The sequence below is a fragment of the Suricata suricatta genome, chromosome 17 (genome assembly GCF_006229205.1).
Source record: "Suricata suricatta isolate VVHF042 chromosome 17, meerkat_22Aug2017_6uvM2_HiC, whole genome shotgun sequence".
Classification (NCBI taxonomy): domain Eukaryota; kingdom Metazoa; phylum Chordata; class Mammalia; order Carnivora; family Herpestidae; genus Suricata; species Suricata suricatta.
Genome location: NC_043716.1, coordinates 19,275,484 through 19,303,032, shown reverse-complemented (window position 1 = coordinate 19,303,032; position 27,549 = coordinate 19,275,484). Strand labels below are relative to the sequence as shown.

The window sequence follows — 27,549 nt, the reverse complement described above, 5'->3', positions numbered from 1 at the left end:
CCAAATCACTGAAGAATTAAACCAAAAACATTTTAATGAGAAACTCTGTGAACCCTCCTTGAAAATTAAGAATTGATTTCCTATACAGGTGTGGCTCCAGGGAGTCTTAATTGCCTTCCTCTTAAAGAGAAAAGCAACCAATGGTATGAAACTTTTAAAATGTGTTTTGCCTAAGAAATTGAATCACAGACTTCCACCCTGTAATTGTATTCTTTTGGTTTTTCAAGATGCTAAAGAAAGGACCTTTATTTTAGCACTTGGGTGGAGGCGTAACAAAGCCATCTGCATGATGGATTCGGCGGCAGGGAAGAGAGCCATTTTGGCTAAAAAGGGCTGCTATCTGACGCCACGTGCAGAAACAAGTGTTCACTGCCTCACGGTCTTTATATATTCTGTTTATACGTGAGCTCTAGGTTCCCATCGCAAACCGCCCATATGTCATGTTTCCCTCCCATATCCTGGCTTTTCTTGACTCATTGGTTCCTCTTCGGGGTCCCTTGGTGACCTTCCTCACATGTCGCTTACAAAAAAAAAAAATCTATCCGTACTGTGCAGCAGGCTGAAAAAAGAAGAACCTCGCAAGCACGTGATGGCAGTTTAGGAGTCGGCATGAAGAAATCCTGAAATGACTGAATAAAGGAAGCATTGCACAAGGTCTTCTGAGAAATTGGTGGGCACAGGTGGGGATTTAAGAGGAAATGAAAGAAACCTGAGGGAGTCTAGAAGCCTGCATAGTGTGGGCTTTGAACTAGAGGTTGAAAATCTTGGTCCCAGGAGGCTAGAGACGGGGAGGGAGGTTGATTCCAACAGCCCAGGATGGAGGACAGTTAATTGATTAGCAGCAGTAGCTATCAACTGGAACATGATGGTGTTGTGTAGGAGACTGTGTTGAAGAAAGCGATGCAGGTAGTTGGAGTCTTGGAGACTGTAGTAGCAGAAAAGGAAGAGAAAGAGGTTTATGTGGGGCATCTGGTAGAAGAGAGTACGTTACAGTGGTAGAGGACATGTATGGGAAAGAGCCAACGATGAAGTGAAGATTATTCCAAATTCCTTTTACTTGACAGACGGGAAAGTACAGGCATGTGGGCGAGGATCCTGAAGGAAAAGTCTAAGCACCTCTGACCTCACCACGCTTGGGTAAAGCAGGCACGGAGACATTTATAGATGGTCTGATTGATTTCTGAGCACTGAAAAAATTTTAAACAAAAGATCCATACGCTCTTAGTCATCTGTTTTGCCCTTTCCCTGGGATTACATCTAGATTGCGAGGGGGTTTACACAGCACCTAGGGAGGAGAGCTGCCCAGGCTGTGTAGAAGTCCGTTTGTAAATCCAGCGTGAGGGCACGCTAGTGGCTAGTGGTGTCATCTGTGTAAAGCTAGGTTTCACTACAGAACTGTAGATGTTGATGGCTACTGGTTCTGACTCATCCTGCTTCCTTTCAACATCCTTAAAATATTTTTCCAGAGACACTTGCATTTTGTCTTTCTTCTCCTCTTGGGTCTTCCCGCCCCGCCCCCCCCCCCAGACTGTCCTTCAGGGTCCGCACACACCCCAGAACAGATAGACAGCCGAAGCCAGTGACCAAGATGACTCCTGGCGCCATCTGTTGGTGGCAGGCAGAACGGACGTGCTTTGCTCCTGCCTGATTTTGTTGGCAACACGCATGATCCCACGTTGGTACTTTATAAGTAGAGGAGGCTATACAACTTCAAAGTCGTGTACTACTCACCGAGGCAGCCAGCAACACTCTTCTCTTTCTTTCTCCGTTGTGAAGGTGTGGCGAGGCACGCTGGCCCGCATGCGGTACAAGAGAACCAAGGCAGCCCTGACGATTATCAGATACTACCGGCGTTACAAAGTGAAGTCCTACATCCACGAGGTTGCTAGACGCTTCCATGGCGTCAGGACCATGAAGGACTACGGGAAGCACGTGAAGTGGCCAACCCCACCGAAAGTTCTGCGCCGTTTCGAGGAGGCCTTACAGGCAATTTTTAATAGGTAAGAGCCTGTGGGTATGTGCGGCTTCCATTTATGGTTAACACACTTAATACATAAAGTCACAGATCTGAGACCGTGATATTGGCCTGGGCGTTTGCCGGTACGACTTTGACCTCACGTCTTCAGGTCCGGAGCTTTCGCCTTCACAGGGCATCTGTTCGCCTCTCGGGATAGCGGACCTGCGTGTGTGTTTCTCCCGTAGCGGTTGGCAGCGATGCGCCTGAGTCACGCGTCGTTAAGCTGTTAGCATGCTGTCTCTTTTATTAGCAAAACATAACCGTTTATTAAAATCACCACATAAAACTCAAACCGGAAAGTCTCTTAATCCTTTGCTTCTCTGTCCTGGTTATGAAACATACCAAGGAGTTTATGAAACACATCAATGGCCACATCCTGCTTCCAGAAAGTCCTATTTAACAGAACCTGGGGGGTGGGGCCCAAACAGAGGTCCTTTTTGTTTTTCTTTGAGAGAGAGAGAAAGAGAAAGGACTGCAAGTGGGAGAGAGAGGGAAAAGCTCAAGCAGGCCCCACACCCAGCGCCGAGCCTGAGGCCAGGCTGGATCTTGTGACCCTGCAGTCATGACCTCGGTGGAAATCGAGAGTCGGACGCTCAACCAACTGAGCCGTCCAGGCGTGCCAGACAGAGGTCCCTTCAAAGTTTCCCAGATGACTTTAAAGTACGGGGGGACACAGTTGTTTCAGAGCGACCTTTGCTTTATTTTAACATTAAACCCCCACGTAGAATCAGTATCTTCTCAGCTGATCTTCGTTTTCGGGAAGCTGCGTTGAATCTGAGTGTGTAATTGTGATTCACAGCTCCTTCCCCTTCTCCAGGCAGCCTGTTCGTTGCCCTGGGCCCCAGGTGTACATTTAGCTGAGGCTGAGATACGGCCGTCTAGTCACACACACACACTAAGCTCACAGCCTCAGATGTGGTCATGCAGCACTGGGGCATCCCCCAAAGAACACTGTGAAATAATCGGCATACTGAATGTAAGAGAACTAATTTCTAATTCTGTGCTAAATCAGATTTTATCTTTCCTTACAGTTAGCTCTGTATAACTGGTGGCAGATAACAAAAGATTTTTTTTAAATGCAGAGGAAAAAAATTAATATGTATCCCATTTGCCTTTTGTAAAAAAAAAAGAAAGGAATGATATTTCATAAAAAGAAAAAAATCAAACAATAATTAAAGAAAGCAAAATTACCTCTGTTCTCAGATCTAATACGATCAGTGTTCCCTGCAGGCTTTTTCATGTGAAGGAAAGTGTTTGTCATGAATGGCATCCTCTGTAACCTGCTCTTCTGACATAATTTAAAAAGTAACTAAGCTGTACATGAATACATGCTCACTATGTTTTTTTAAATCTACAGGATATAAAGTTGAAGTTCTCCACACCTCCTCTTCTCTTCTCCGTTGTATTTCCTCCCCCTGACATAATCGCTCGTTAACAGTTAGTTTGCGCCCTTATATATGTCCGTGTGTGTGCGTGTACACCCCCGAGTAAGGGACAGCGGGGTATAACGGGGAAGACCACAAATCCTGAAGCCTGGGCGCATGTTCGATCTGTGTTGCTGCCTGGTTGTGTAACCTTGGGCAGACTGGATAATCTCCCTGTGCCTCAGTTTCCATACCTGTAAAAGCACCATAATAGTAGTACCTGCTCATATGGTTGTTGAAACGGTTATGAGTAAATAGATTTATGAAGTATTTCAGATAGTGACTGACACACAATAAACACTAGAAATGTTTGCTCGTACTAAGAGTGTGTATGCATACACAGTCACATATCATTTGAGACTTTTTTCCTCTCTCTTTACACAAATAAGTTGATATGACTACTTAAAGTTTTTTGGAGGAGCACCTGGGTGGCTCAGTCGGTTAAGTGTCCAACTCTTGATTTCAGCTCAGGTCATGATCTCAAGGTTCAGTTCGTGAGATCAAGCCCTACGTTGGACTCCATGCTGAGAGCATAGAGCCTGTTGGGATTCTCTCTCTTTCCCTCTCTCTCTCTCTACCCCCCCCCCCCCGCCTGTGTGCATGCTCTCTCTCTCTCTCTCTCTCTCTCTCGCTCTCTCTCTCAAAATAAATAAATGAAAAAAAAATTTTGGGAGACCTGTCCGTGACAAGAAAGAAAGATCTATGTAGTATTTTTAATTGCTGCAAAGAATTATTGATTTTGATTGTGTTGCACTGTGACCTGTACAGCCTTCTTCTCAGATCGAGTGGTTTTATATATGGCCTATAATCGACTCATTATTGCAAAATTCAGTTCGTTCATTTAGCAGATATTTGCTCCAGGCCAACTGTGTCATGGGCACTGGGCTCCAGGGATATGGTGACAGAGAGGAAAGACATGAGGGGTAGTCCCAACCTTGGTGTGGCTTGTGGTTAATGAGCCCTTTGAAAATACCGCATCTGCTCTGCTTGCTAACTTTGCACATACGCATGCGCACACACATGCACACACGCGTGCTGAATCCTGCCAGTTGTGTTCATCTCCTCCAAAGGAAGATTTTTCTGTTAAGGGCCAGGTAATAAATATTTTAGGCTTTGTGGGCTGTATATGGTCTCTGTCACATATTTTGCTTTGTATTGCTCTGTTTTGTCAAACATGTAAAAACTATTCTTAGCTCTTGAGCAGCACAAAACCAGGCCATGGGCTGAACGTGGCCCAGACCGTGATTTACCAGCCCCTGATGTAGTCACTGTATCCTACCTAATTTATTCTTAACTTTTGATCTGTGGACTACTGAGAAAAATGTGTCAAAGGATTCCGCTCTGCTCATGGGTTTTTGTTGTTTTGTTTTCTAAAATCTCAGTGTGTCTCATCATGGTTGAGGTCGCTCCTGTTCCTCACAGTTAATTCTTTTTCGTTCTGGGAAGGCTGAGAGCCTGCCTCGCGCTCCCCACTTTCATGCTGTCAAGGCTGGCAATTATTACGGCCACCACAAACATGTTGTTGGGGGCTACTCAGTTTATAGATGACAGCTTACTCATCAGATGCCCAGCGTGTCTCTGGAGTCAGTCAGGTACGGGCCTGTCCTGGGCCACTGTGGGCAGTGAAGAAGGGACAGACGGACCAGGCACTGAGGCTGAAAACAGACTAGCAGGTAGAGCAAAGACTTGCCCCCAGCGAGAATAAAATTTGGAACTGGAGGGTTAATTGGGGCAGTTGCTTGGCAAGCTGCTTAGTGTTTTACGATGTGCCCGTCACCAGTTGACCTTGACTATGACCACCACCCCCTCCCAGCCCGTCATTCTTCCAGCCTCTTCCGGAAGGATCTCAGGACAGTCTGTCCCATTGGAGTGTCAGTTGGCCACAGAAAGCAGAGAAGACGATTTCACTCTGAGGCCTAGGCGCCTTGACTTTTTCCACGGCTGCTGTGTTTGTACCTCCGCCACCGTCCGCTACGGCAGACAGCCCCGTCTCACCACGGGCCATTCTTTGTGCGGAGAGCTGACACATCTCCCACTGTGAGGTCCCTCCCCGCCTGTCCTGGCCACTGGCCCCGGTGACTTCAGGCCCAAGGGCTTCCTCTCCTCCCGCCGAGCAGACTGCTCAGCTCAGCCCTGAGCCACCTCGCCAGCAGCTTGGGCCCGTCTGCTTGGAATCTCTGAGAAAGTCTTCACGTCTTTCAGTTCATTGACATCATTCTCATTTGCTGGTGCTGCTACACAGTTTTGTCTCATTTTTATATTTATTTGGTTATTTCAGTAGAAATTTAAGGGAGAAAAACAAATCTTTAGGATAAGTCACCCTCTTGAAAACCGAATACATCTTGGGCAAGTCTTAGATGGGAGCAGTCGGACGTTTCGTGTACATACATCGGGGAGAGAGCGCTGCCTCTCTGTGTTCGGTGCATCTCCTCTTTGTGCTCTGTGGAGGCATAGCCAGAGGACCACCGGCCTTGGTTACTCCATCTGATAGAAGGGAGCTCTGGGGACACCTGGGGGACTCAGTCGGTTAAGTGTCTGACTTGATTTCGATTCAGGTCATGATTTCATGGTTTGTGAGATCAAGCCCTGTGTCGCGCTCCTTGAAGCCTGCTTAAGATTCTTTCTCCCTCCACCCCTCCCATGCCTGTGCTCTCTTTTGAGGAGGAGGAGGAAGAGACGGAGATGGAGATGTTGTGATTCTGGGTTTGCCTCCGTTCCCCCGCTCTAGAACGGCACGAGTGCGTGTAGGGCTCGGTGGCTCTAACAGAGTGAAAGCTTCATGCTTGTTTTTCTCAGTCAGGAATCGATTAGCTTATGCTTTCAGTTACTTGGACCAGCAATCTCAGAGTCATCTTTAAATCCTCCCTGGTTCTCCTGCTCCCACATCTAACACATCAGCACGTCTGCTGGTGTGTCCTTCAGAACCGCTCTGCCACTCCCCCCGCAATCCTGCCACTGACCTCTCCCGTGTGCATTACGGAAATAGCCTCCCGCCCGCTCCAGCCTTCCTCCACACAGCAGTTGGGATGATCCTGTAAAGCAGGGGTCAGGTCAGGTCCCTTCCTTGTTCAGAACCTTCCAGTAGCTTCTAGTTTCATTCAGAGTAAAGGCCAGAGAGTCCTGACAATGGCCTCCACGGCTGTGTGGATCTGTCCCTGGGCTCCTGCCTGCTCCCCTCCCCCATCCTCCTCCTGCTGCAGTTCACAGGGCTCCTCACTGGTCCCCCAGCCCACCCACAGGTGCACACTTTAGAGCCTTTGCGCTACTGTGCTCTCTTCCTGGAGGAGACACTCTTGTTCAAATGTCCGTGCACCTCCCTCACTTCCTGAAGGTCTCTGCTCATGGATCCTGATCAGTGGTGCCCCCCAGACCCCAACCCAGTTCCTGCCATCTGCTGCACTTTTGTCCTTCTTTCCTTGCCGTAGTTTCTCCATAGCACTTAGCACGTTGTTCATGCTGGTTGGCTTCTTTGCTGTCTATCCCTGCTTCTAGAATGTAAGCACGTAGCAGAAAGGACCTTTATCCAGTTGTTCACTGCTGGGCCTCCACCACCTAGAACAGTATCTGGAGTTCAGTTAGTGTCTAGGAAGCATTGGTTGATTGAATAAGTGAAGAATCCAAACTCTCTGTGCCCTAGCCATAACTTTTAGGAGAACCCACGTATCATGAAGTTATAGTTGCTTTCAAAACAACAAATGGCAAAGTAAGTCATACAGAAATCTTTGTCTAACAAGTTCCATGTACATTGTGGAGACTTTGTATTTTTTTAGTGTAACATGCAAGTACTTTGGTTTAAATTCTGCTTACTGGCGGCTCTGTTATTTTGGGGAATGAATGGGATTGGGTCTCTAAATCCTAATACATTTCGTTTATTGGCTTACAGATGGAGAGCATCGCAGCTCATCAAGAGTGTGCCCGCCTCTGACCTGCCCCAAGTCAGGGCAAAGGTTGCAGCCATGGAAATGTTGAAAGGTCAAAGGGCCGACCTGGGGCTGCAGAGAGCCTGGGAAGGCAACTATCTTGCTTCGGTGCGTCCAGGAGAACAAAGTACAATCGACTCCTGCTCCCTTTACAAAGAAAGGGAAGAATTTTTCTGCAAGAATTTGTGGAAAGAACAAGACCCTTACAGAAACGAAACTTCTAGAATCTATAAGATACTAGCCTAAAAGATTTTGTTGCTTCTAACTGCAGTATTTGATGTTTCCCCTCCTTTAAAAAAAAGGTTGTGTGTGTCTCTGTGCCATATGTATTAGGTACACTCCACAACCTAATTTTTGAGCACTTAAACCTTCCCATGCATAATTCAGCAGCTATTTTTAATTACCACCTTTATATTAATTATTCCCAAAGCTACATTTCATTCTCCCTCCCATCCCTTATTTTAAAAATTTTATAGGCCCTTTGGTATTGTAACTCCCCTTAGCAGCTCACCATCTGGGATGGGAGATAGAAGTATATGTGTGAAACTCAGCATGATTACAAAGCAGGCAGCTGAAAGATTGCCTTTTCATCTAACATGCTAAGCAGACTCATTTTATTGTGTTTCCTTTTTCTTTCAGAAGCCAGATACCCCTCAGACCTCAGGCACTTTTGTCCCCGTCGCAAATGAACTGAAACGGAAGGACAAATACATGAACATCCTCTTTTCCTGTCATGTCCGTAAGGTGAGGCGGGCTTGAACCAGACCTCCATGGGAAGAAGAGATGCATGCAGGTGAACTTAGCTTAGCGTGGCTGCAGGGAGAGGCACAGCAGGCCCGTCCCTGGCTACGCCACGAGTGCACCCTCCTTGCCCGTGGTGAGGCCCGGGTACAGTGGCTGAGGTGACAGCTCCAGGGGCAGGCTCTGAAGCCTTTGTAAGGCAAGTGGGGCCTCCCTGCCATCAGGGATTTGTATTGTACTGCATGTGTGTCTTTCCTGACACGTGCTGGTCTGCCTTGGATTTCATGGTCGTTTAGTACTTTTTTTGATAATTGTTTTTAATGTTTTATTTATTTTTGAGAGAGAAAGTGAGTGAGACAGTGAGCACGAGCAGGGGAGGGGGAGAGGGAGGGAGACAGGATCCAAAGCAGGCTCCGCGCTGACAGCAGAGAGCCCAATACAGGGCTCAAACTCGTGAATCACAAGATCATGACCTAAGCTGAAGTCAGTGCCCAACCAACTGAGCCACCCAGGCAACCCAGATGGTCATTTAGTATTTTTTTTATGTCTTTTATTTATTTTTTGAGAGACAGAGAGAGACAGTGCGAGCAAGGGAGGGTCAGAGAGAGAGGGAGATACAGAATTCGAAGCAGGCTCCAGGCTCTGAGCTGTCAACACAGAGCCTAACACAGGGCTCGAACCCATGAACCATGAGATCATGACCTGAGCCGAAGCCAGACGCTTAACCAACTGAGCCACCCAGGTACCCCTTTTTTTATACATGTCTTATTATTGTTTTAAGGGAGGGGAAAGAAGAGGGAAATAGTTTAGGAAAGGGAGAAGGACAGAGAATTTGGGAGGTGGGGGACGGGGAAGTTATGAACTATGAATATAGTTGCTTATCTGAGGCAACACAGGTGTGTGGACTGTTATTTACCTACAGATGATGGCCTTTGGGCAGGGAGAAGTGTGGAATGTGGAGAGTGGAAGACAGTAGACATAGTTGGCTTTTTAAAATTTCAGAATGCTTGATTTCAAAAAATATTGAGGATATTGCAATAATTAATGAAAGCATTGTACAAAATTAAGCAAATGAATTTCAAAATATTAATGAAATGGGTGAATTTAAGAAAAATAATTCCTAGATTGACCCCAGAAGAAATATTGACATAAATACGTCCACATATTTCCAACGGAGGAAAGAATTATTTCATAACAAAAGCCCAGGTTTGGGTGATTTTACAGTTGTTTTGTTTCAAATCTTGAAAAAGTATACAATTGCAGTATTATTCAGTTCAAAATAATGAAATATTTTCCATTGTTTGGCAAACTTTAAGACGTCGATAGCAAAAATTGCAAGAATTTAGAGGAAACACTGTTGGTAGGAGTCCTTTTGAGTGAATAGTTTGGCAATAGCTATCAAAAATGTTAATGCTCAGACCTCTTAATCTAGGAATCTCACAACTCAGGATTTATTGTATAATATATTTGCACCTATATCCAAAGATAGAGCTTTAGATGTTGTAACAGCCAAAAATCTGGGGAAAATTGCATCAATATATGATTAGACTAATGAATAATTGCGTATGTGCAAGGTGGAATACAGTTTGGCTATAAGATGAACAAAAGAAGGATACATGTTAAAGAAACTTGAAACCATGGCTATCTGCTCAGTACACAGCAAGGACGGGAAGGCAGCGATTCCCGAGACACAAGAAGTAAACAAGTGAGCTCTACAGTCAGCTGGTTTACTTCCTTGAGAAGCATTCTAGTCTGTGGATGAGGGGGGGGCGTGGGGGCCAAGGCAGAGCTCAGTAGACTCTGTTAGAGAAATGAATGTGGAGCTGGGAGACCCCAGGGCAGCTGGAGTTGGCAGAGCGGAGAGCCAGAGGAAAGCAGGCTGCAAAGAGGGACCTCCAAGTGGCCTCAGAGGGTCCGTGGCAGGTGTTCACCTGGGTGCAGCTCAGCATGTGCACGTGAAGAAACTACCCAAGGTCAGAGAAACAACCACCCCAAAAGATAAGAAGCAACAATGGCCAGCACTCACCAACGGCTGCAAATAGTACCTGCTCTCACCAGCCCTTGGAAAAAACCTCATGATTCATGGGATACCGGGTAGAGTACAGACAGGAATCTTGACATTGGTCTTGGGGAAAAATTAGCCCTTGACTAAATGCTGCCCTCATCCCAGCCAACAAATCTTGAAAACATGACCCAAAAGAATCAGACTATTTCTAAGTAACCTGTGCCCCAGAACAAAGCTCAAAAATATTTATGGGAATACAAACTCACCAGCACCCAAAAGGTAAAATTCAGAATTCGTGCCATTGGATCCAAAATTACGAGCAGGAAACTGCAGCCTAATAATGAGAAGAAAAATCAGCCATTCAAACTGATGCAGGACTGACATAGATTATAGAATTAAAAGTCAAGGTCATTAAAATAATCGTTATGCATATATGAATAGAGATGAAAAACACAGCACCTGAGACCTTTTTTTAAATCCACTTGATGAGATTAACAGCAGTGCAGACACTGCAGGACAAAGATTTGTACACACAGCAGTAAGAGTACCTCAAATGAAACACGAGAAAGGGGGGGGCGGAGATATGCCACCACCTTAAAAAAGAGCAAAATATCAGGACCCTGTGAGCCAACATCATGGTCCAATACATGTGTATATGGAGTCCCTGCATAAGCGAAGACAAGGGGGAAATTTAAAATATTTGAAAAAATAATGGCTGGATTTTTTTCATATTTGAGGAAAACTACAAACTCTTAGACTCAAGAAACTCAACAAACCCCAAACACAAAGCAACATGAAGAAAACTGTACCGAGGCACATGATCAAATTGCTTAAAAGCAGCAATAAAGAGAAAGAAGAGGGGCCCCTGGGTGGCTCAGTCAGTTGAGCATCTGACTCTTGCCTTTGGCCCAGGTCATGATCTCAGAGTTGATGAGTTTGAGCCCCACAGGGCTCTGTGCTAACAGTATGGAGCCTGCTTGGGATTCTGTCTCTCTGCCCCTACCCTGCTCACTTGCACTCTCTCTCATAAAATAAATATTTTAAAAAGAGAGAGAAAAAAGACGGAGGAGAAAGATGAGAATGCATCAGATGCCCTGTCAGAAAACAGTGCAAGTGAGAAGATGGTTGGAGCCACAACGTGAGAACTTCTTGTTCTGAAGGAAGAAAAAAGCTGTCAACCTACAGTTCAGCACCCAGCAGCTGTATCTTTCAGAAACCAGGTGAGAGAGGGGCCTCTGGGCGGCTCAGTCTGTTAAGTGTCCAACTTCAGCTCAGGTCACAATCTTACCTTTCGTGAGCTTGAGAGCCCTAGGACAGGCTCTCTGTTATCCTGCTCTCTCTCTGCCCCTCCCCTCCTCATTCTCTCTTTCTCAAAATAAATAAATAAACTTTAAAGAAATTTTTCTAAATAAATAAATAAACCAAAGGGAAAGAAAGACTTCTTCAGACCTATCTGAAAATGTGCATCACAGGAAATGTTAGAGAATGTCCTTCAGAGAGAAGGAAAGTGACACCAGACGGCAATATGGGCATATACCAAGGAACGAAGAGTAAGGGGAATGGTGGCCACGTGTGTAAAAATGTAATATTTTTCTTATTATTTAAATATTTTGGGGCACCTGGGTGGCTCGATTGAGGATCTAACTTCCGCTTAGGTCATGATCTCACAGTTCCTGAGTTTGAGCCCCACATCAGCCTCTCTGCTGTCAGTGCAGAGCCCACCTCGGATCATCTGTCCCCCTCTCTCTGTGCCCCTCCCCTGCTTGTTCTCTCTCTCTCTTTCTCGCAAAATAAATAAATAAATAAACTTTAAATCAATCAACTAATCAATCTCTTGAAAAGATCATTGTGTACCAATACCCACAGCAGCATTCTTCCCAGTAGTTAAGGTGGAAACAACCCAAATGTCCATGGACGGATGAATAAAGAATACATGTATCCACACAATAGAATAGTGTTCAGCCATAAAAAGGAATGAAATACATGATACAGCATGGATGACCCTGAAGATATTATCTGAGTGAATAAGACACAAAAAATCAAATATTATATTACAACTGTATGAAGTAACAAATTAATCACCTTAATAGAGAGAAAGAAAGTAGAATAGTGGTGACCCGGGGCTGGGGTATTTAAATATTCTAAGGAAGAAGAGATCACCTCAAACTAGAGAGTAGCTTTTTTAAAACTCAGAATGAAATGAACTTCACCAAGGAAAGCTTGTTGACAGTATGTTGGAGTCTAATTCTGAACTCCTAGGTCCAGAAACTCTTTTATAAGTGGACTGGAGTTGATCAGACAATTAAGAAATGGCTTTTGCTGACCAGAATCAGACAGAAAATCGTACATAAGCTACAGTGTCAGTTGATGAATTTCACAAAAGAATGTATCCTTTTAGTGAATTCTCGTATCTACTATCTAGGGTACTTCCTTTCTAGTATCGAGCTATGTGAGAAATTAGTAATCAGAACAGAATTGGATCAAAGATCATTGAATGTTTTAAGAATTATGTCATCTACCGTGGAAGAACCTGGTATCTCTGATTCTATCTTTCCAGTGATGACAGTTTGATGCCTGACAGCATGTCTCTCCCTGGATCCTGCGCAATAAAAAGGTCAAAATTTCTTAGTCATGTTCCTTAGTGATGTTGAGCATCTTTCATGTGCCAGTTGATCATTTGCATATCTTTGGGAAAATGTCTGTTTGGGTCTTCTGTCCATGTGTTTCTAAATTCAGTGAAAAATAATATTTCTTCATACTACAGCTTAAATAATTTTTTTAAATTTTTATTTGAGTATAGTTGACATGCAATGTTACATCAATTTCAGGTACAACATAGGGATTCAACAACTCTCTACATTATGCTCTGCTCACAAGGGTAGCCACCATAGGTCACCAGACCACATTATTACAATACCATTGGCTGTATTGTCTGTGCTGTCCCTTTTATTTCCATGACTTTCCATACCTGGAAGCCTGTTTCTCCCACGCCACTTTATGCAAATGTCCATCCCTCTCAAGCCCCCTACCCTCTGGCCGCCATCAGCTTGAGTTTCTTTTCTGTATTGATAGGTCTGATTCTATTTGTTTGTTTATTCATTTGTTTTCTTTTTTCTCTTTATTAATGCTTATTTATTTTTGAGGGAGAGAGAGAAAATGATTGAGTGTGAGCTGGGGAGGGGCAGGGAGAGAGGTAGACACAGAATCTGAAGCAGACTCCCCGCTCTGAGCTGTCAGCACAGAACCTGACGTGGGGCTCAAACTCACAAACCAAGAGATCATGACCTGAGCCAAAGTCAGACTCTTAACCGACTCAGCCACCCAGGCACCCCATTTGTTTTCTTTTTTCGGCTCCACATATTAGTGAAATCATACGGTATTTGTCTTTGTCTGACTTACTTCACGTAGTAACTGTCTCGGTTCATCCATGATGTTGCAAATGGCGAGGTCTCATTTGTTTTTATGGCTGTGTGCTATTCTGATAGATCTCTCACATCTTCCTGGTCTGTGTATAACTCTGCAGAAACATAGGGGTGCAAATATCTTTTTGAATTAGTGTTCTCATTTTCTTTGGGTGAATACCCAGTAGTAGAATTATTGGATCATATGGTATTTCTAGTTTTAATTTTTTGAGGAATCTCCACACAGTTTTCCACAGTGGCTGTACCAGTTGACATTCCCAGCAGCAATGCATGAGGGTCCCTTTTTCACCATATCCTCACCAACACTTGTTATTTCTTGTCTTGATTCTAACCATTCTGACAAGGTATAGGGTAATATCTTATTGTGGTTTTGATTTGTATTTCCCTGACGATGAGCGATGTTGAGCATTTTTCATGTACCAGTTGACCATTTGCATATCTTTGGGAAAATGTCTGTTTGGATGTTCTGTCCATTTTTTAATCAGATTGTTTGGTTTTCTAGTGTTGAGTTTAAATAATGCCTTTTTTAGAAAATTTTCAATCCCAGGGACGTGCCAAGGTAAACTGGATATGATTCAGGAAGGTCCTCTTCTTTCTGCTTTGAATCTTTCTGAAACGACCACTTTCCCTAACTACAGTTATAAAATGTCCTTTAAGGTGAGAGACTTCTGCAAATAGCCACCTTCACCAACATTGTGTTTTCTGTTGGTCTAACTCTCCAGGGGAACTTTATCTCTGGCCCCCTGTGGTGGTGACTAAAGCCATAAATAGATTCTTTGGTGGAGGATTGTAGATGCGGAATAGAAAAAGTAAGAGTGAGTCTGTGATCCAGTTTTTCTATTACTTTATGAATTCAAGAGAAAGAAGAACGGCGTTCTGATGCCATAATTATTTTAATTAACTTTGAATTTACAAATTTATGTATGCACGTTAAAATTTTCTCCCTGCCACTTAGATTGAGCCAAGTTACGCAATGTAAAACATCTCGGTACCTGATGTCCTTCCCACTCACTTGCTCTGTTTTAAGGATGATTTGAGTTGCTAAAACCCAAGGTAAAGATTTATGACCTGCTCTCCTTAGAAATTACATTTTTATATAAAAAGGACTGTGATATTTCCCAACAGCACGTCATAACATTTCTGCTTTGAGGGTTTTGTCTTCCGGTTTCCAGGCTCTCACGGACCCGTCCCAAAAAGGGAAGTCATCTCCGCTTCACCTCTGTGGTCTGTTGTTTTTGACTCTTGTTGTCACCTTGTGAAATTAGGCAGCAGGCTTTTCCTTTCTCATGGTCTTGTGCAACGCACATGTGTTTCTTCATAAGATTTTGCCAAAGTTAAGGGACTCTTTTTACTTATTATTCACGATCCACTGTAGATGTTCTGTAGTCTCCATACTCCAAGGTGGATACAAGCGATGAGTGGATTAGTGCTCTCCAACATGAGTTTCACATATTAATTTGTCTTTTAAAAGGATTCCTTGCATCATAATTGGGAAATGCAGAGTTCAGCCATTAAATACACTCTCTAAGCACAGAATTCTCAGAACCTTTAATATATTCATGGGTTACGAATACTGTTGGGGAGGCCATGCTTTGCAGCGTTCCTCAAACCCACCTGACTTGGAACCCTTTCTTTCACGAAGCTTCTCCTGAGGCTGGTGTTGTGCAGAACAACTTACAAAAATGCTGATGTCGAGCCTCTACCGTCACCTTGTTTCTTCTGACAAGGGCCAGTTCCCTTTCATGGCAAATCCATTGCTGTGTGAAGTACATAATTACTACCAAGAGGAGTTATTATTTTACCACATGGACTCTATTTTCCTCTTAATTACACATACCATATTTTGTCAAGTTGAAGGCTGAAAGATATGCTTTGGTTATAAAAGAAATGTTTAGTGAATTGACTGATTTCTAAAACTATGAGGCAGAAGGGAGGAGACCATAAAATTCAGAAACCTAAATTTGCCTTTGCTGTATCCTGCCCTGCTGTGTCCCGTCTTACCTGCCCTAGTTAGTTAGCTGTGGATCCTGCCAAAGGTAGCAGCGTGTTCAAATTTATCTCTAACTGCTCCGCTCGCCTCCTGACAAGGCGGTCCCGGGAGCAGGGATGGGGACTATGTTATCACAAGCGTGGCTTCCACTTCACCTGGGGTGGGGGCCGTTTAGTGTTCTTTGTTGTGTTGTTGTGCTTTGCCTTTTCTTCTAGTCACTGAGGAACATGACATTATAGTTCAGAAATTTTTTGTGTGCAGTTTCGATTTAACTATTACCCAAATCTAAGATTGAAACATTCCCATTAGCATGTAGCTAATTCCTTGTTTATGAAATGTTCTGTAGTTAATTCGTCCTGTTAGGGAAAGATTCATCTGCAAATGTGGGCCTTCTCTGGCTCTCTCATAAAGCGCACTCTACAGAATCACACAGACATGTACATTTTCTCCCTATCCCATTATCTAGATTGATTTTCCTTATCTTTATCTTTATATGAAATTATTTTCATGTGTTTGTTTCTTATCTATCTCAACTACTAGACTGAGATTCTTATTATATAACCAAGGGCTTCATGTCATTCCTTTGTATATCAGCAGCAGCTTGTAGAGTACTTAAAAATGCACATTGTGGGGCGCCTGGGTGGCTCAGTCAGTTAAGCCTCTGGCTTTGGCTCAGGTCAGATCTCACGTTCGTGGGTTCGAGCCCTGCATCAGGCTCTGTGCTGACAGCTAGCTCAGAGCCTGGAGCCTGCTTCAGATTCTGGATCTCTCTCTCTCTCTCTGACCCTTCCCCTCTCATGCTCTCTCTCTGTATCAAAAATAAATAAAACATTAAAAAAAAATTTTTAAATGCACATTGTGGGGCGCCTGTGTGGCTCAATCAGTTGAGTGTCCGACTCTGGCTCCAGGCATGATCTCACGATTCAAAAATTCAAGCCCTGTATCAGGCTCTGTGCTGACAGCTCAGTGCCTGGATCCTGCTTTGGATCCTCAGTCTCTCTCTCTCTCTCTCTCCGGTCCTCCCCCACTCACGCTCCCTCTCTCAAAAAATAAATAAATGTTAAAAAAAATTATTTTTAAACGTACATTGCAATTTTGAAAAAATTATCAAATTAATTTAATGCTTACCCGTATAATTTTTTTCTAATTAATAGGAATCATGTGCTGGATTTTAAAATGTAGGAAAAAATGGGGTACCTGGGTGGCTCAATCAGCTAAGTGTTTGACTTCGGCTCAGCTCATGATCTCACGGTTTGTGTGTTTGAGTCCTGCATCGGGCTCTGTGCTCACAGCCCAGAGCCTGGAGCCTGCTTTAGATTCTGTGTCTCCGTCTCTCTGCCTCTCCCTATCTCTTAAAAATGAATAAATGTTAAGATAAATAAAAATGTTTTTAATGTAGGAAAAAATTCAATATCATTTTTAGATGTTCTATTATAGAAAGACTCTTTTCTCCATGAAAGTGTGGGTCTATTTTTTTTTTATGTTTTTGGGGGGTTTTTTTGAGAGAGAGAGAGACAGCATGAGCAGGGGAGGGTCAGAGAGACAAGGAGTCACAGGATCCGAAGACAGGCTCCAGGCTCTGAGCCAGCTGTCAGCACAGAGCCCGACGCGGAGCTCTAACCCATGAACTGCGAGATCATGACCTGAGCCTAAGTTGGACGCCCAACCAGCTGAGCCGCCCAGGCGCCCCAGTGTGGGTCTATTTTTAAGGGTAGCTATGACCGTAATACGGGGCTGCAAGTGCAGCCACACACGGGTCTCCTAGACCCCCGGGACGGTTCACGTGGCCGGTCAGCATTCTGTGCGCAGAGTACCGTCGCCATGGCTGCTGCTGAAGGCCTTGCCCTCCCAAAACATGGACTTGGGAGGGGAAGAGTGACTCATGAGAAAGACCCCTCATGAGATTTAAAAAAAAAAAAAATCTACAAATAAATCTCAACAATTCCAACCAGAAGAAGGAAATAATTCCAGACGAGCGTCCATGTGCTTCTCTAGTACGTGCTGTTAGGGAGCTCTTTATTAAAAAGATAGCTCACGGATAGTCTTCCAGCCTCAGAAATAAGAAAGCAAGAGTCCACAGTTCCTCTTTCTTCAGTGCAGAAATCAAGGTTTTCCAGGACCAAACCAGGCAATGGGGACCTCAGCTGTTGAGCAAACCTGCTTTCATTTGCCGCCTGGGAAACTGTTCTCACGCATGACGCAACGTCCCCAGTGCGCTGCTGTGTTTTCTAGTCTGACAGCTCTTGTCATCAACACTGATTGGCTCATGTGGGGAAGAACACCTCTTGACATTACCTTGTGGCATTAAAAGTGCTCTCAAAACCAACGGATCAGCAAGGATGTAGTAAATGCTTCAAGTTGCCCACTTTTGTACTGGGTGCTGAGAGGTGTAAGAAAAAAGCCACCGTGTGATAATGACCCTCAAGGCGCTTCCCGTCTGGCTGGAAGACAGAATTACCATCTGTGAAATAACTAGGGGATAAGTAAGATTCTGCTCTAGACTTTTGAGGGGCCACACTGCTTTGTGTCCGTAGTTGTATTGAGGGGCACAGTTCGGTGAGTTTGGGCTGGTGCGAGCACCCATGTACGTCACAGCCCGGCCCAGATATAGAGCATTTCCATCCCCTGAAAAGCTCTCACGCCCCTTCCAGGCCAAGCCCTGTCACACAAAAGGCAACCACTGTTCTGATTATTTTTACCATAAAATAGTTCTGCTGATGCTTGGGCTTCATTTTAAAAAAAAAATGTTTTGAAGTAAATTTGTAAGTTTTATTTATAGCTATTTTGATAACTTATTTTTGGCTATTTTACAAGGGAAGCAGCTTTTTATATACTTTCAATTTTATAATCTGTATAATCTCTTATGTTGACTGAGCTACTTAAATCTAGATTAGCAAGGTTATAATCAGATTAGCACAAGATTCATGAGTAAAATCAATCTCCTGTGCCAAATATAGCTTCAACTCTAAGTTTAAAAACACAGTATTCCAGGGGCGTCTGGGTGGCTCAGTCAGTTAAGCGTCCAACTTCGGCTCAGGTCATGATCTCACAGCTTGTGAGTTCAAGCCCCATGTCGGTCTCTGTGCTGACAGCTCAGAGCCTGGAGCCTGCTTCAGATTCTGTCTCTCTCTCCCTCTTTGCCCCTCCCCTGCTCACTCTCGCTCTCTCTTTCTTAAAAATAAACATTAAAGTTTTAATAATAAATAAAAATAAAGTTATTGTCTTGGAATTTATAAGATCAGCAAACCTTCCCTGTCTTTCAGAAAAAAAGGGTTTGGGAACGGATCGGTTGTTTTACGTTGGCAAAAGCACTTAGGCTAATAGCTCGCCGTGTTCTCAAGTATCCCGCTTTAATTGAAAACCCTGTGCCCTTGAGTTGTGATGTTAATGTTTTTTTCACTCTTAATGTGTCCATTCTACACCTGTGTAAGAGAAGTATAAAGGAGAGACTGACCAATTCTTACGTTAGGAATTTTTGAGGCTTTGTAATGAATGAGAACTGGAGCAATACCTCAAAATATATATAGATAAAATGCGAGAATGGAAAATCACATTTAAGAGAAAGCATAACATGAGGAGACCTGTGAGGAGCAGAGCCGTTACAGAAGTTAAGTTTAAAACGGAGAACGGGGACGGGTGGGGGGGCGCCTTTGTCAATAGAGCATGCGACTCTTCATTTCAGGGTTGTGAGTTTGAACCCCACATTGCATATAGAGATTCCCAAAAACTAACAGTAAAATCTTTAAAATAAGAAAATAAATAAAAAGGAGAAGAGTGGCAGATAGAAAAACTCTTAAGGCACCTGGGTGGCTCAGCAGTTGAGCATCCTACTTCGGCTCAGGCCATGATCTCACAGTTCACGAGTTCAAGCCTCATATTGGACTCTGTGCTGACAGCTCAGAGCCTGGAGCCTGCTTCAGATTCTGTGTCTCCCTCTCACCATACCCCTCCCCCCTTGCACTCTGTTTCTCTCTCTCAAAAATAAACATTAAAAACAAAATTTTTTAAAAGAAAAACTCTTGAAAATCAGGTAAAGGAATCATAGAATCTGAGTTTCAGGAAACCTTGGAGACTCTAGTCTTTGTATTCAAAGCAGGAATCCCCTCTACCAGACCCACCTCAGGATTCTTGTGTGAATCCTTTCTATGTGGGGATTTACTGCCTTTCCACGCAGCCCATTCTTGTTATGGTCAGTGGTAACTGTGAGGCATTTGTACCATTGCCTATGGAAGGCACTGTCCATTTTTGAACATGTAGATTTAATGACATACTCATTATCCGTTAGGGAATTTCATCTGAAATACACCTACCTATTGCATTAGGAAAAGGGCAGAATGCATTGTTTCCAATAGGGGTTACATTTTTTATTGAGATAGCATTCACATACCATACCATTCACCACTTTAAAGTTTACAATTCGTTGGCTTTTAGTGTATTCACAGAGTTGTATATCCATTACCACAATCAACTCTCAAAAAGAAGCCCCAAACACCTTAGCCATCAGCCCTCCAAACCTTCCATCTCCCCCAGCGGAGGCAACCAATCATCTACTTTCTGTTTCTACAGATTTGCTTATTCTGGACATTACATATAAATGGTATCACACCATATGTGGTCTTCTGTGACTGGCTTCTTTTACTTAGCATCATCTTTTTTAAGGTTCATCCATGTTCCAGCATGTATCAATACTTATTTCTTTTTATTGACAAATTATATTCCGTTGTGCAAATACATCATATTTTACTATCCGTTCATCAGTTGACTGACATTTAGGTTGTTTCTTCTTTTGCGTTGTCATAATTACTGCCGCTGTGCACATTCACGCACCAGTTTTTGTGTGACTGTGTTTTCAGTTCCCTTGTGTAGATACCTAGGAGTGGAATTTCTGGGTCATATTCTGTATTTAACTGTTTGAGGAACTGCCGGACTGTTTTCCAAAGCAACTGCATCACTTTACATTCCCACCAGGAGTGAGGGGGGTTCTGGTTTCTCCACATCCTGGCCGGTATTTATTACCTGTCTTGCTTACTACGGCCATTCCAGGGGCTGTGAGGTGTATATCTCCTCCTGGTTCTGAGTTACATTTCCCTGGCGCCTAATGATGTCACACATCTTTTCATGTGCTTCTTGGCCACTTGTATGTCTTCTCTGGAGAAATGTCTATTCCAATTCTGTACCCATTTTTTGTCTTTTTACTATCAAGTTATATTTTCTAGGTTCAATATATGTTCTGTTCCATTAGAGATATAAGCCCCTTATCAGAAATGGGATTTGCGAAACATTTTCTCCTATTCTCTGGGTCGTCTTTTCATGTTCTTTATAGTGTCTGGATCATATGGTTTTGGTCCTGTAATTCTTCTGGGGTTTTCTTATTTTCCCTGTTAAAGTGTAAAACCGTGAAATTTAAATTGTAAAGTTCTACAAATCCAGAAACCACTGCTCCCTTCCGATCTCTGTTCACCCAGGAGACTGGGCCTTGCACGGTACATATCTGTTCCAGAACGTGTCTCCAGCACCAGGCACCGCTGCCCTTCGATGCTTTCCCGGCAGGTAATTTGATTTCATTCCTGATGAGACATTATGGTTTTTTGGTTTCTTTTCTTACAGGTGAATCGATTTAGTAAGGTAGAAGATCGAGCAATCTTTGTCACTGACCGTCACCTGTATAAGATGGACCCCACTAAACAGTACAAGGTGATGAAGACGATTCCACTCTACAACGTAAGTGTTTTCTGCTCCTTTCTGAATAAGGGATTCTTAGCCTGGTATTCCGGGACCGCAAGTGGGTCGGTAACGAATCACCACAGCTTCTGGGGACTTTAGGGAGCCCATGAATTCCTGAAATTTTATGCCAATCTTTTGTACAAAGGTACAGTTTTCCCTAAGAAGGATCCAGGGGTGCCTGGCTGGAGCATGCGACTTTTGATCTCGGGGTCATGAGTTCGAGCTCCAGGTTGGGTGTGTGGAACTTACTTAAAAAAAAAAGGAGGAGGAGGATCCGAAGTTACCAATAGACTCATGAAGCATTTTAAAAAACGAAGTGCAAGGGCTCTGCATTCTATGTGACCTTTCTCTCTTCCTAATCTTACATTCTCACACTCTGCTTAAATGTTGTAACACATAATGCATTTTCTTATTTATTTTCAAGAGGTTTGTTTTCATAGGGAAATGGAATCAGGTAGAAAAACAGTAGAGAATTACTTTATAAAAACATTACGTATCTTTCAGAAGTAAAATGTGCACTGTTTCCAGAAGTACTTTTCACCAGTATATTTTCCCTCTGATCTAAACCCACTCAGCTATTCTCCATGGGGTTTTCAAGTTCTGTAATCATGTCTCATTTGAGATATGAAATTTGGTGGATATCTCCTTGAATCTCAATATGAGATTTTTGTTTTTTAATTTTTCTCCTGCTGTATGTGATCTGCTTTACAAGTGACTGTTCTGATTCTTCAGAAGGAGCCTGCCGACTACCAGGTCTTTCTGAGTGTCGGGGGGTTTTCATCTGTCCGCTCGTTCCTAAGGAGAGAGAGGTCTGTGTTTGTCCAATAATAGAATCCATGAGGAGTATTATTTAAAGATTATTTTAAGTCCTTTGGTGTCTGCAAAAGGGAATAGGAAACCTGTCGTTTTGTAGTTTTATGTTGTTAAGGCAAGAGTTCTGCTGGTTGTGAGGGACCACAGAAGGCAAAGTGTTCCTGGCTTTGGTGAGTGATTTGGAACGTCACTGCCGGGTTGATTGTGGGTTGAGACTCGTGTCCACTACGCCCCCCACCCCCACCCCAGCACACACGTATCTTTTTCCCTCCAATGACGAGGCTAATGGGTTGCAGCTAAGAAGAAAATGACGTTCTAAGACACTCTTGATCGTATATCATCTTCTTAGCGAGCACTTGTCATCTCACATGTCAGTCCCAGTTTAAGCCTAGGAAGGAGGATATGGAAGAAAATCGGATTTTGTCAAAGTCAAATGAAGTGTGGAACCAAACAAAAAATAAATTGTGGCCTGTGTTTTAGTTCTTTACTTTCTATTAAAGGGAGATCAATTAAAGCAGTTGATACTAATTCAGTAAATAGCTGAACAACTCTTTGAACTGAAGTTATCTTCCCAAACTACCATCCTTTTTCATGATGAGTGGTGTATTTTTGTAGTCACTGTTCCCCTTCATCATCAGCGTTGTTGACAATGTTAGCAACAATACATAATGTGAAACTTAGCCGACGTTTAGCAGTTGCAGTCAAGGCCAAACGCTGTCAGTAGAAAGGGCACGCAGTGTCACGGACGCAGGCAGTCCTCTGCCTGTACCCCCTGCGCTCCCTCATCACTTCTGGGTGCACCTGCCCGACTGAAGCGGCCAACGTCCTTGTCACAAGGCCATCCTCAGACTGCTAGCACCTCCTTTGCCTGCAGCCCACAGTGGTATGGGCTTTAACATTGGGCCCTGTTGGCTGCCTTGCCATCCCTGGACCGTCTCCCACTCCCTTGCCGGTGTCCCTGCACCTCCCAAATCATCTCTGTATGTTTGTCAGCCTTTGTCTCGGGGTCTGCTTTGCGAAGAACTGACTTTGGAGTAGTGGCTGCCTCTTCGGAGGCATCGGGTTGCAGGGGACAGGGGACTTCTAACCAGATCTATAAAAATGTTTTTTTCAGTCTGAAACAATTATGGCAAAATACTAAGTGTTGATCATGAAAACATGAGTCTTTGTTGTTTTATTCTTTCAACTTTTCGTGTGATTGGAATATTTTGAAATTCAAAAACAGAGTTTAAGACAAAGTGCCTTTAAACAATGATAAGAGTAATGAAGAAACCGGGAAGGGAAGAAGGAGGTGATCTCAGTTTAAACATGCTGTGTCTGAAGGCAGCAGTGAAACTTGGAGGTATAGATTCCACAGGTAATTGGGAATCTGATATTAGAGAGCGGGAAAGAATTCACCACTCAGGATAAAAATTTAAGAGCAGATCCATGTATAATTGGAGGCCGAAATTATGAGTCTAGAGAGAGAAAGGGGGCAGATGATTTGAGAACATTCACAGTTAAATGGTTGGGAAAGAATCGCTGAAGGAAATGGAGTAGGAAGGAAATCTCTTCTCTCAGTAGGCTTTCCATTTGCTCCTCTGTCTTTTAATCCATTTAATGAGCTCTAGTTTCCCTTCAGTTCCATAGATTATGAGTTATTCTAGGAAAGATAACTGTAGGAACACTGTGTTTCCGAATCCAGTTGGAAAGTTTTCAGAAGTCAGAGTAATTGGTAGAATCAGATAGCTGAGGGGCCCACACCCCTCTCATTCTCTTCATCTCTTCTGCACAGGCTACTTTCCTGTCTCAGTTAAGGTTTTCTGGCCCCAAGAAATAGATTAAAACCATCTACGTGTCCTGAGTAATGTTTTTAATGAGGATACACATGGTGGTCAGGGAGAAGAATCTGGCACAAACTCAGAAAATGCTATCACACCGCTGAAAGAAGCTCAAAGGGGCTGTGTTATCCTGTAGCCCCCTGAGCAACATGAGTGCCTGGAGAGTCTGTGTTCCTGCCAACCTCTCAGGCTCTCCTTCTCCGTGTGTCTTCTTACTAACAGTCCCCGTCCTTGCCAGATGGTGTGGATCAGCACTAGGCTTAGATCTAAATCAGCCAACCCAACAAACCATCCAACTGTCATCTTGCAGTAACATAAGCACACAGGCTCCAGGTGAGTCCTCCCCCTGGAGGGAGCAACCAATTCTGTGTGATCACGTGGGTGCCATAGTTCCTTGTCAAGCCCTTTTTAATCCATGCATCGTCTTTCCTGACTTTTCCTGGTATAGGATGGATAATTACTACAGTTCATTGGGGGCATCATTGATCTCTTCCCTCTACAATCTTTGACTGCTGTCCTTAGGCCCAAGTCACGTTTGGGCCTTGGGCACAGATCCTGCTGGGATGGGTCAGTAGGAGAGAAGTGCTTCACATAGGCCAGCATCATCAGGCGTTCCTGGATCCTTGGACTCCTCCCACCTATGCCCATTCCAGTCTCCTGGACTCCAGTCTGTCAAACAGGACCTAAATCGTGCTCATGAATGCCCATAATGGGTGAGAGTTGAGGTGCTGCTGTAGTCTGACTATGTGTCTAATCCGTTTCTAAACCTGGTCTTCACCAGTGCTTTTTGGTAGGATGTTTCCTTAACTGCTTCTTCCAACCAGCAATATGAAACCAATATTTGTTGCTTTCCTAATGCGCCATAAAAAGTACTCAACCAATTTATTTATCTCAGTAGCACCTAAGCGCTCCAGTCACTTAACTCTAATGGGCACATCCACCAGACCCCAGGGGCTCCCCAGGGATCGCTTAAGTCACTGCTTTATCCCTGCAGACCACGGCTTCACGAGCTGGGCAGAGAGTTCCTCTTCCTCGTTGACAGCCTGACGGCAACCAGTGCACATCCCGTCTGAGAAGCGTTTCTCGTGCCTCAGTCCTTTCTGCTAGATCTTGAGGTGAAATGAAAGAGACTTAAGAAGACTCAGGAGATGGGGAGTTACACCTGAGTTCGAAGGGAGTGCAAGAATTACCTTCATTTGGGGTTTTAGAAAAGTGTAGACCAGATTGTCCTGTTACAGCCCCAATTACTAACCTCCTCATTCAACAAGTGATTGCTGGACACTCATTATGTGCCAGACATATATGTATTGTGGCACAGAATTGTCAAAATAATCAAAATCTCTGCCCTTACAGAACTTACATTGCAGGGGAAGGAGGGCAGCAGACTATACATACACGTATATATTTGTGTATATGTATATGTAGGCATGCATACATATATACACACATCATATAATCCGTTAGAAGGGATAAGGGATGAAATAGAATAGGGAAGGGAGATAGAGGACATGAGGGGTGTTATAATTTCAAATAGAGTGATCAGGCCTCACTGAGAAGTTGACATTTAAGCAAAGACTCACAGGAGCTAAAGAATGAGCCTTATGCTTACTTGGAGGAAAAGTATTTGGAACACAAGGTACAGCAAAGACACAGATATGAGCGAGGAGGAAAGAGCGAGCCTACTGGGGCCTGGAAATGCTCCGCACCTTGATCTGGTAGCAGTTACACTTCTGTATACATTTGTTAAAATTCACTAGGCTGTTTGCTTGAGATTTGTGCACTTCGCTGAGTGTAAGCTATGTACCTCAATAAAGGGGGAGGGAAAAGAAGGCTATCTATGAAGGAGGATGGGGTGGGGGGTAAGTCAAAGAGAAAAGTCAAGTAAATGAAGCAAATGATTATTCAAGCCCAGGGGGGATTCTGACCCACTCAACAGCCAGTGGTGTGTGGACCATTATCACACAGCATATGAAACACGTTATAGCCATGTTTGCTTTCTCCTCCGTCTAAGTAAGAGCACACCCCCACTCCCCCAGTCCCGCCCCCCCCTCCCCTCCATCCAGAGACGCGGCCCTCAGCTGTTCCTCAGAGGAGAAATGAAGCTACTAACACGAGGGTGGGCCCCTGACTTAAGGGAAGGCAGTGGGAGGCTGCCAGTGACCCAGGTTCGGGGCCAAGAGCTTCTCACTGTGTCTCTCACATCCCCTCCGTGTTCCTAACATTGGTCAGAAGTACCTTTTTTCTCGTTGTTTTCCAGACCTATTTTATTGATTTCATTATCTTCTCATTGACCTCTGCTCTTGTTTTTTCTTCTCTGTCCTCTAGATTTATTCTGTTGATTCCTTTACTAGCTTTTTGAGTTGAGGGGTTAACTGTTTTCATTTTGATTGATTGATTAATATCCAAGTTAGCATATAGTGCATTAATGATTTCAGGAGTAGATTCCAGTGATTCATCCCCTATGTATAACCCCAATGCTCATCCCGACAAGTGTGTTCCTTAACGCCCCTTGCCCGTTTAACCCATCCCCCCACCCACAACCCCTCCAGCAACCCTCAGTTTGTTCTCTGTGTTTAAGAGTCTCTTATGTTTTGTCCCCTTCCCTGTTTTTATATTCTTTTTGTTTCCCTTCTCCTATGTTCATCTGTTTTGTGTTAGCAGACCCTTGGAAGATTTTATTGACGTGTGGCATACCCCCTCCCACCTGTTCATATCTGGGCAAATATTTTAACTTCTTTATTGACGTGTACCCTACATGCAGAAAAGTGCACAAAGCTTAAGGGTAGAGCTTGATGAATGATCACAGAGTGAATTCACCTATGCAACCGTCACCAAAGTCCAGACACAGGCCAATAGCCCCCATTGTGTTCCCTCCCGGTCACCATCTCTTTTAGTGTTTATGTGCATTCATTTTCACTGGACAGATACCCATGCATGAAACTGCAGTAGATACAGTTTCCCAGAGTAGTGATGCTGGTTGACACCTCCACCAACACCGTGTGACAGTTCCAGTTGCTCCCCTGTTCTCTCCAGTACTAGCTACCGAGAGTGTTTAAACATTAGCTATTTTGCTAGGTATGTGGTAGTTACACATTGTGTGTGGGGCCGAGCTTTATGAGATATAACTGACATATTATAACATTGTTCAAGTGTCAGGTACACAGCGGCCCATCTGATACACCTACACATTGCAAAATGACTGCCACCAGAGCATTAGCTGATAGCCCTGTCACATAATTACAGTTTCTTCTTTGTGGTGAGAGTATTTAAGATCCACTCACTTAGCAACTTTCAAGTCTATAATACGGTATTCTTAGCTGTCATCACCACTGCTGTATGGCAGTTTTCTAGAACTTACTCATCTTACAACTGGAAGTCCGTGCCCTCCGACCAGCATCTCCCACTTGCCCTACTCTGCGGCCACTGCTAACCACCACTACACTCTGTTTCTATGAGTTCAGCCTTTTTAGATCCCACATGTAAGCAAGATCACATAGTATTTCTCCATCTGGTTTATTTCACTGAGCATAATGCCCTCAAGGTCCATCCAAGTTGTTCCAAATGGTAGGATTTCTTTCCCTCTCATGGCTGAATAACATACTGTTATGTACATATACCACATCTTTATCCATTCATTTGTTGATAAATGTGGACTGTGTTTTGTATTTGCATT

The 27,549-nt window shown here is 43.8% G+C and overlaps 1 protein-coding gene across 1 annotated transcript in view; it reads left to right on the top strand.

Moving 5' to 3' along the window:
• MYO1D (myosin ID) overlaps positions 1-27,549 on the top strand; it is a 265,312-nt gene that overhangs the window by 111,439 nt on the left and 126,324 nt on the right. The window contains exons 18-21 of the mRNA XM_029926993.1: positions 1,777-2,000; positions 7,325-7,469; positions 8,001-8,105; positions 21,127-21,240. Of these exons, the coding sequence (XP_029782853.1) occupies positions 1,777-2,000; positions 7,325-7,469; positions 8,001-8,105; positions 21,127-21,240 (588 nt within the window). The remainder of the gene's footprint in view (positions 1-1,776; positions 2,001-7,324; positions 7,470-8,000; positions 8,106-21,126; positions 21,241-27,549) is intronic.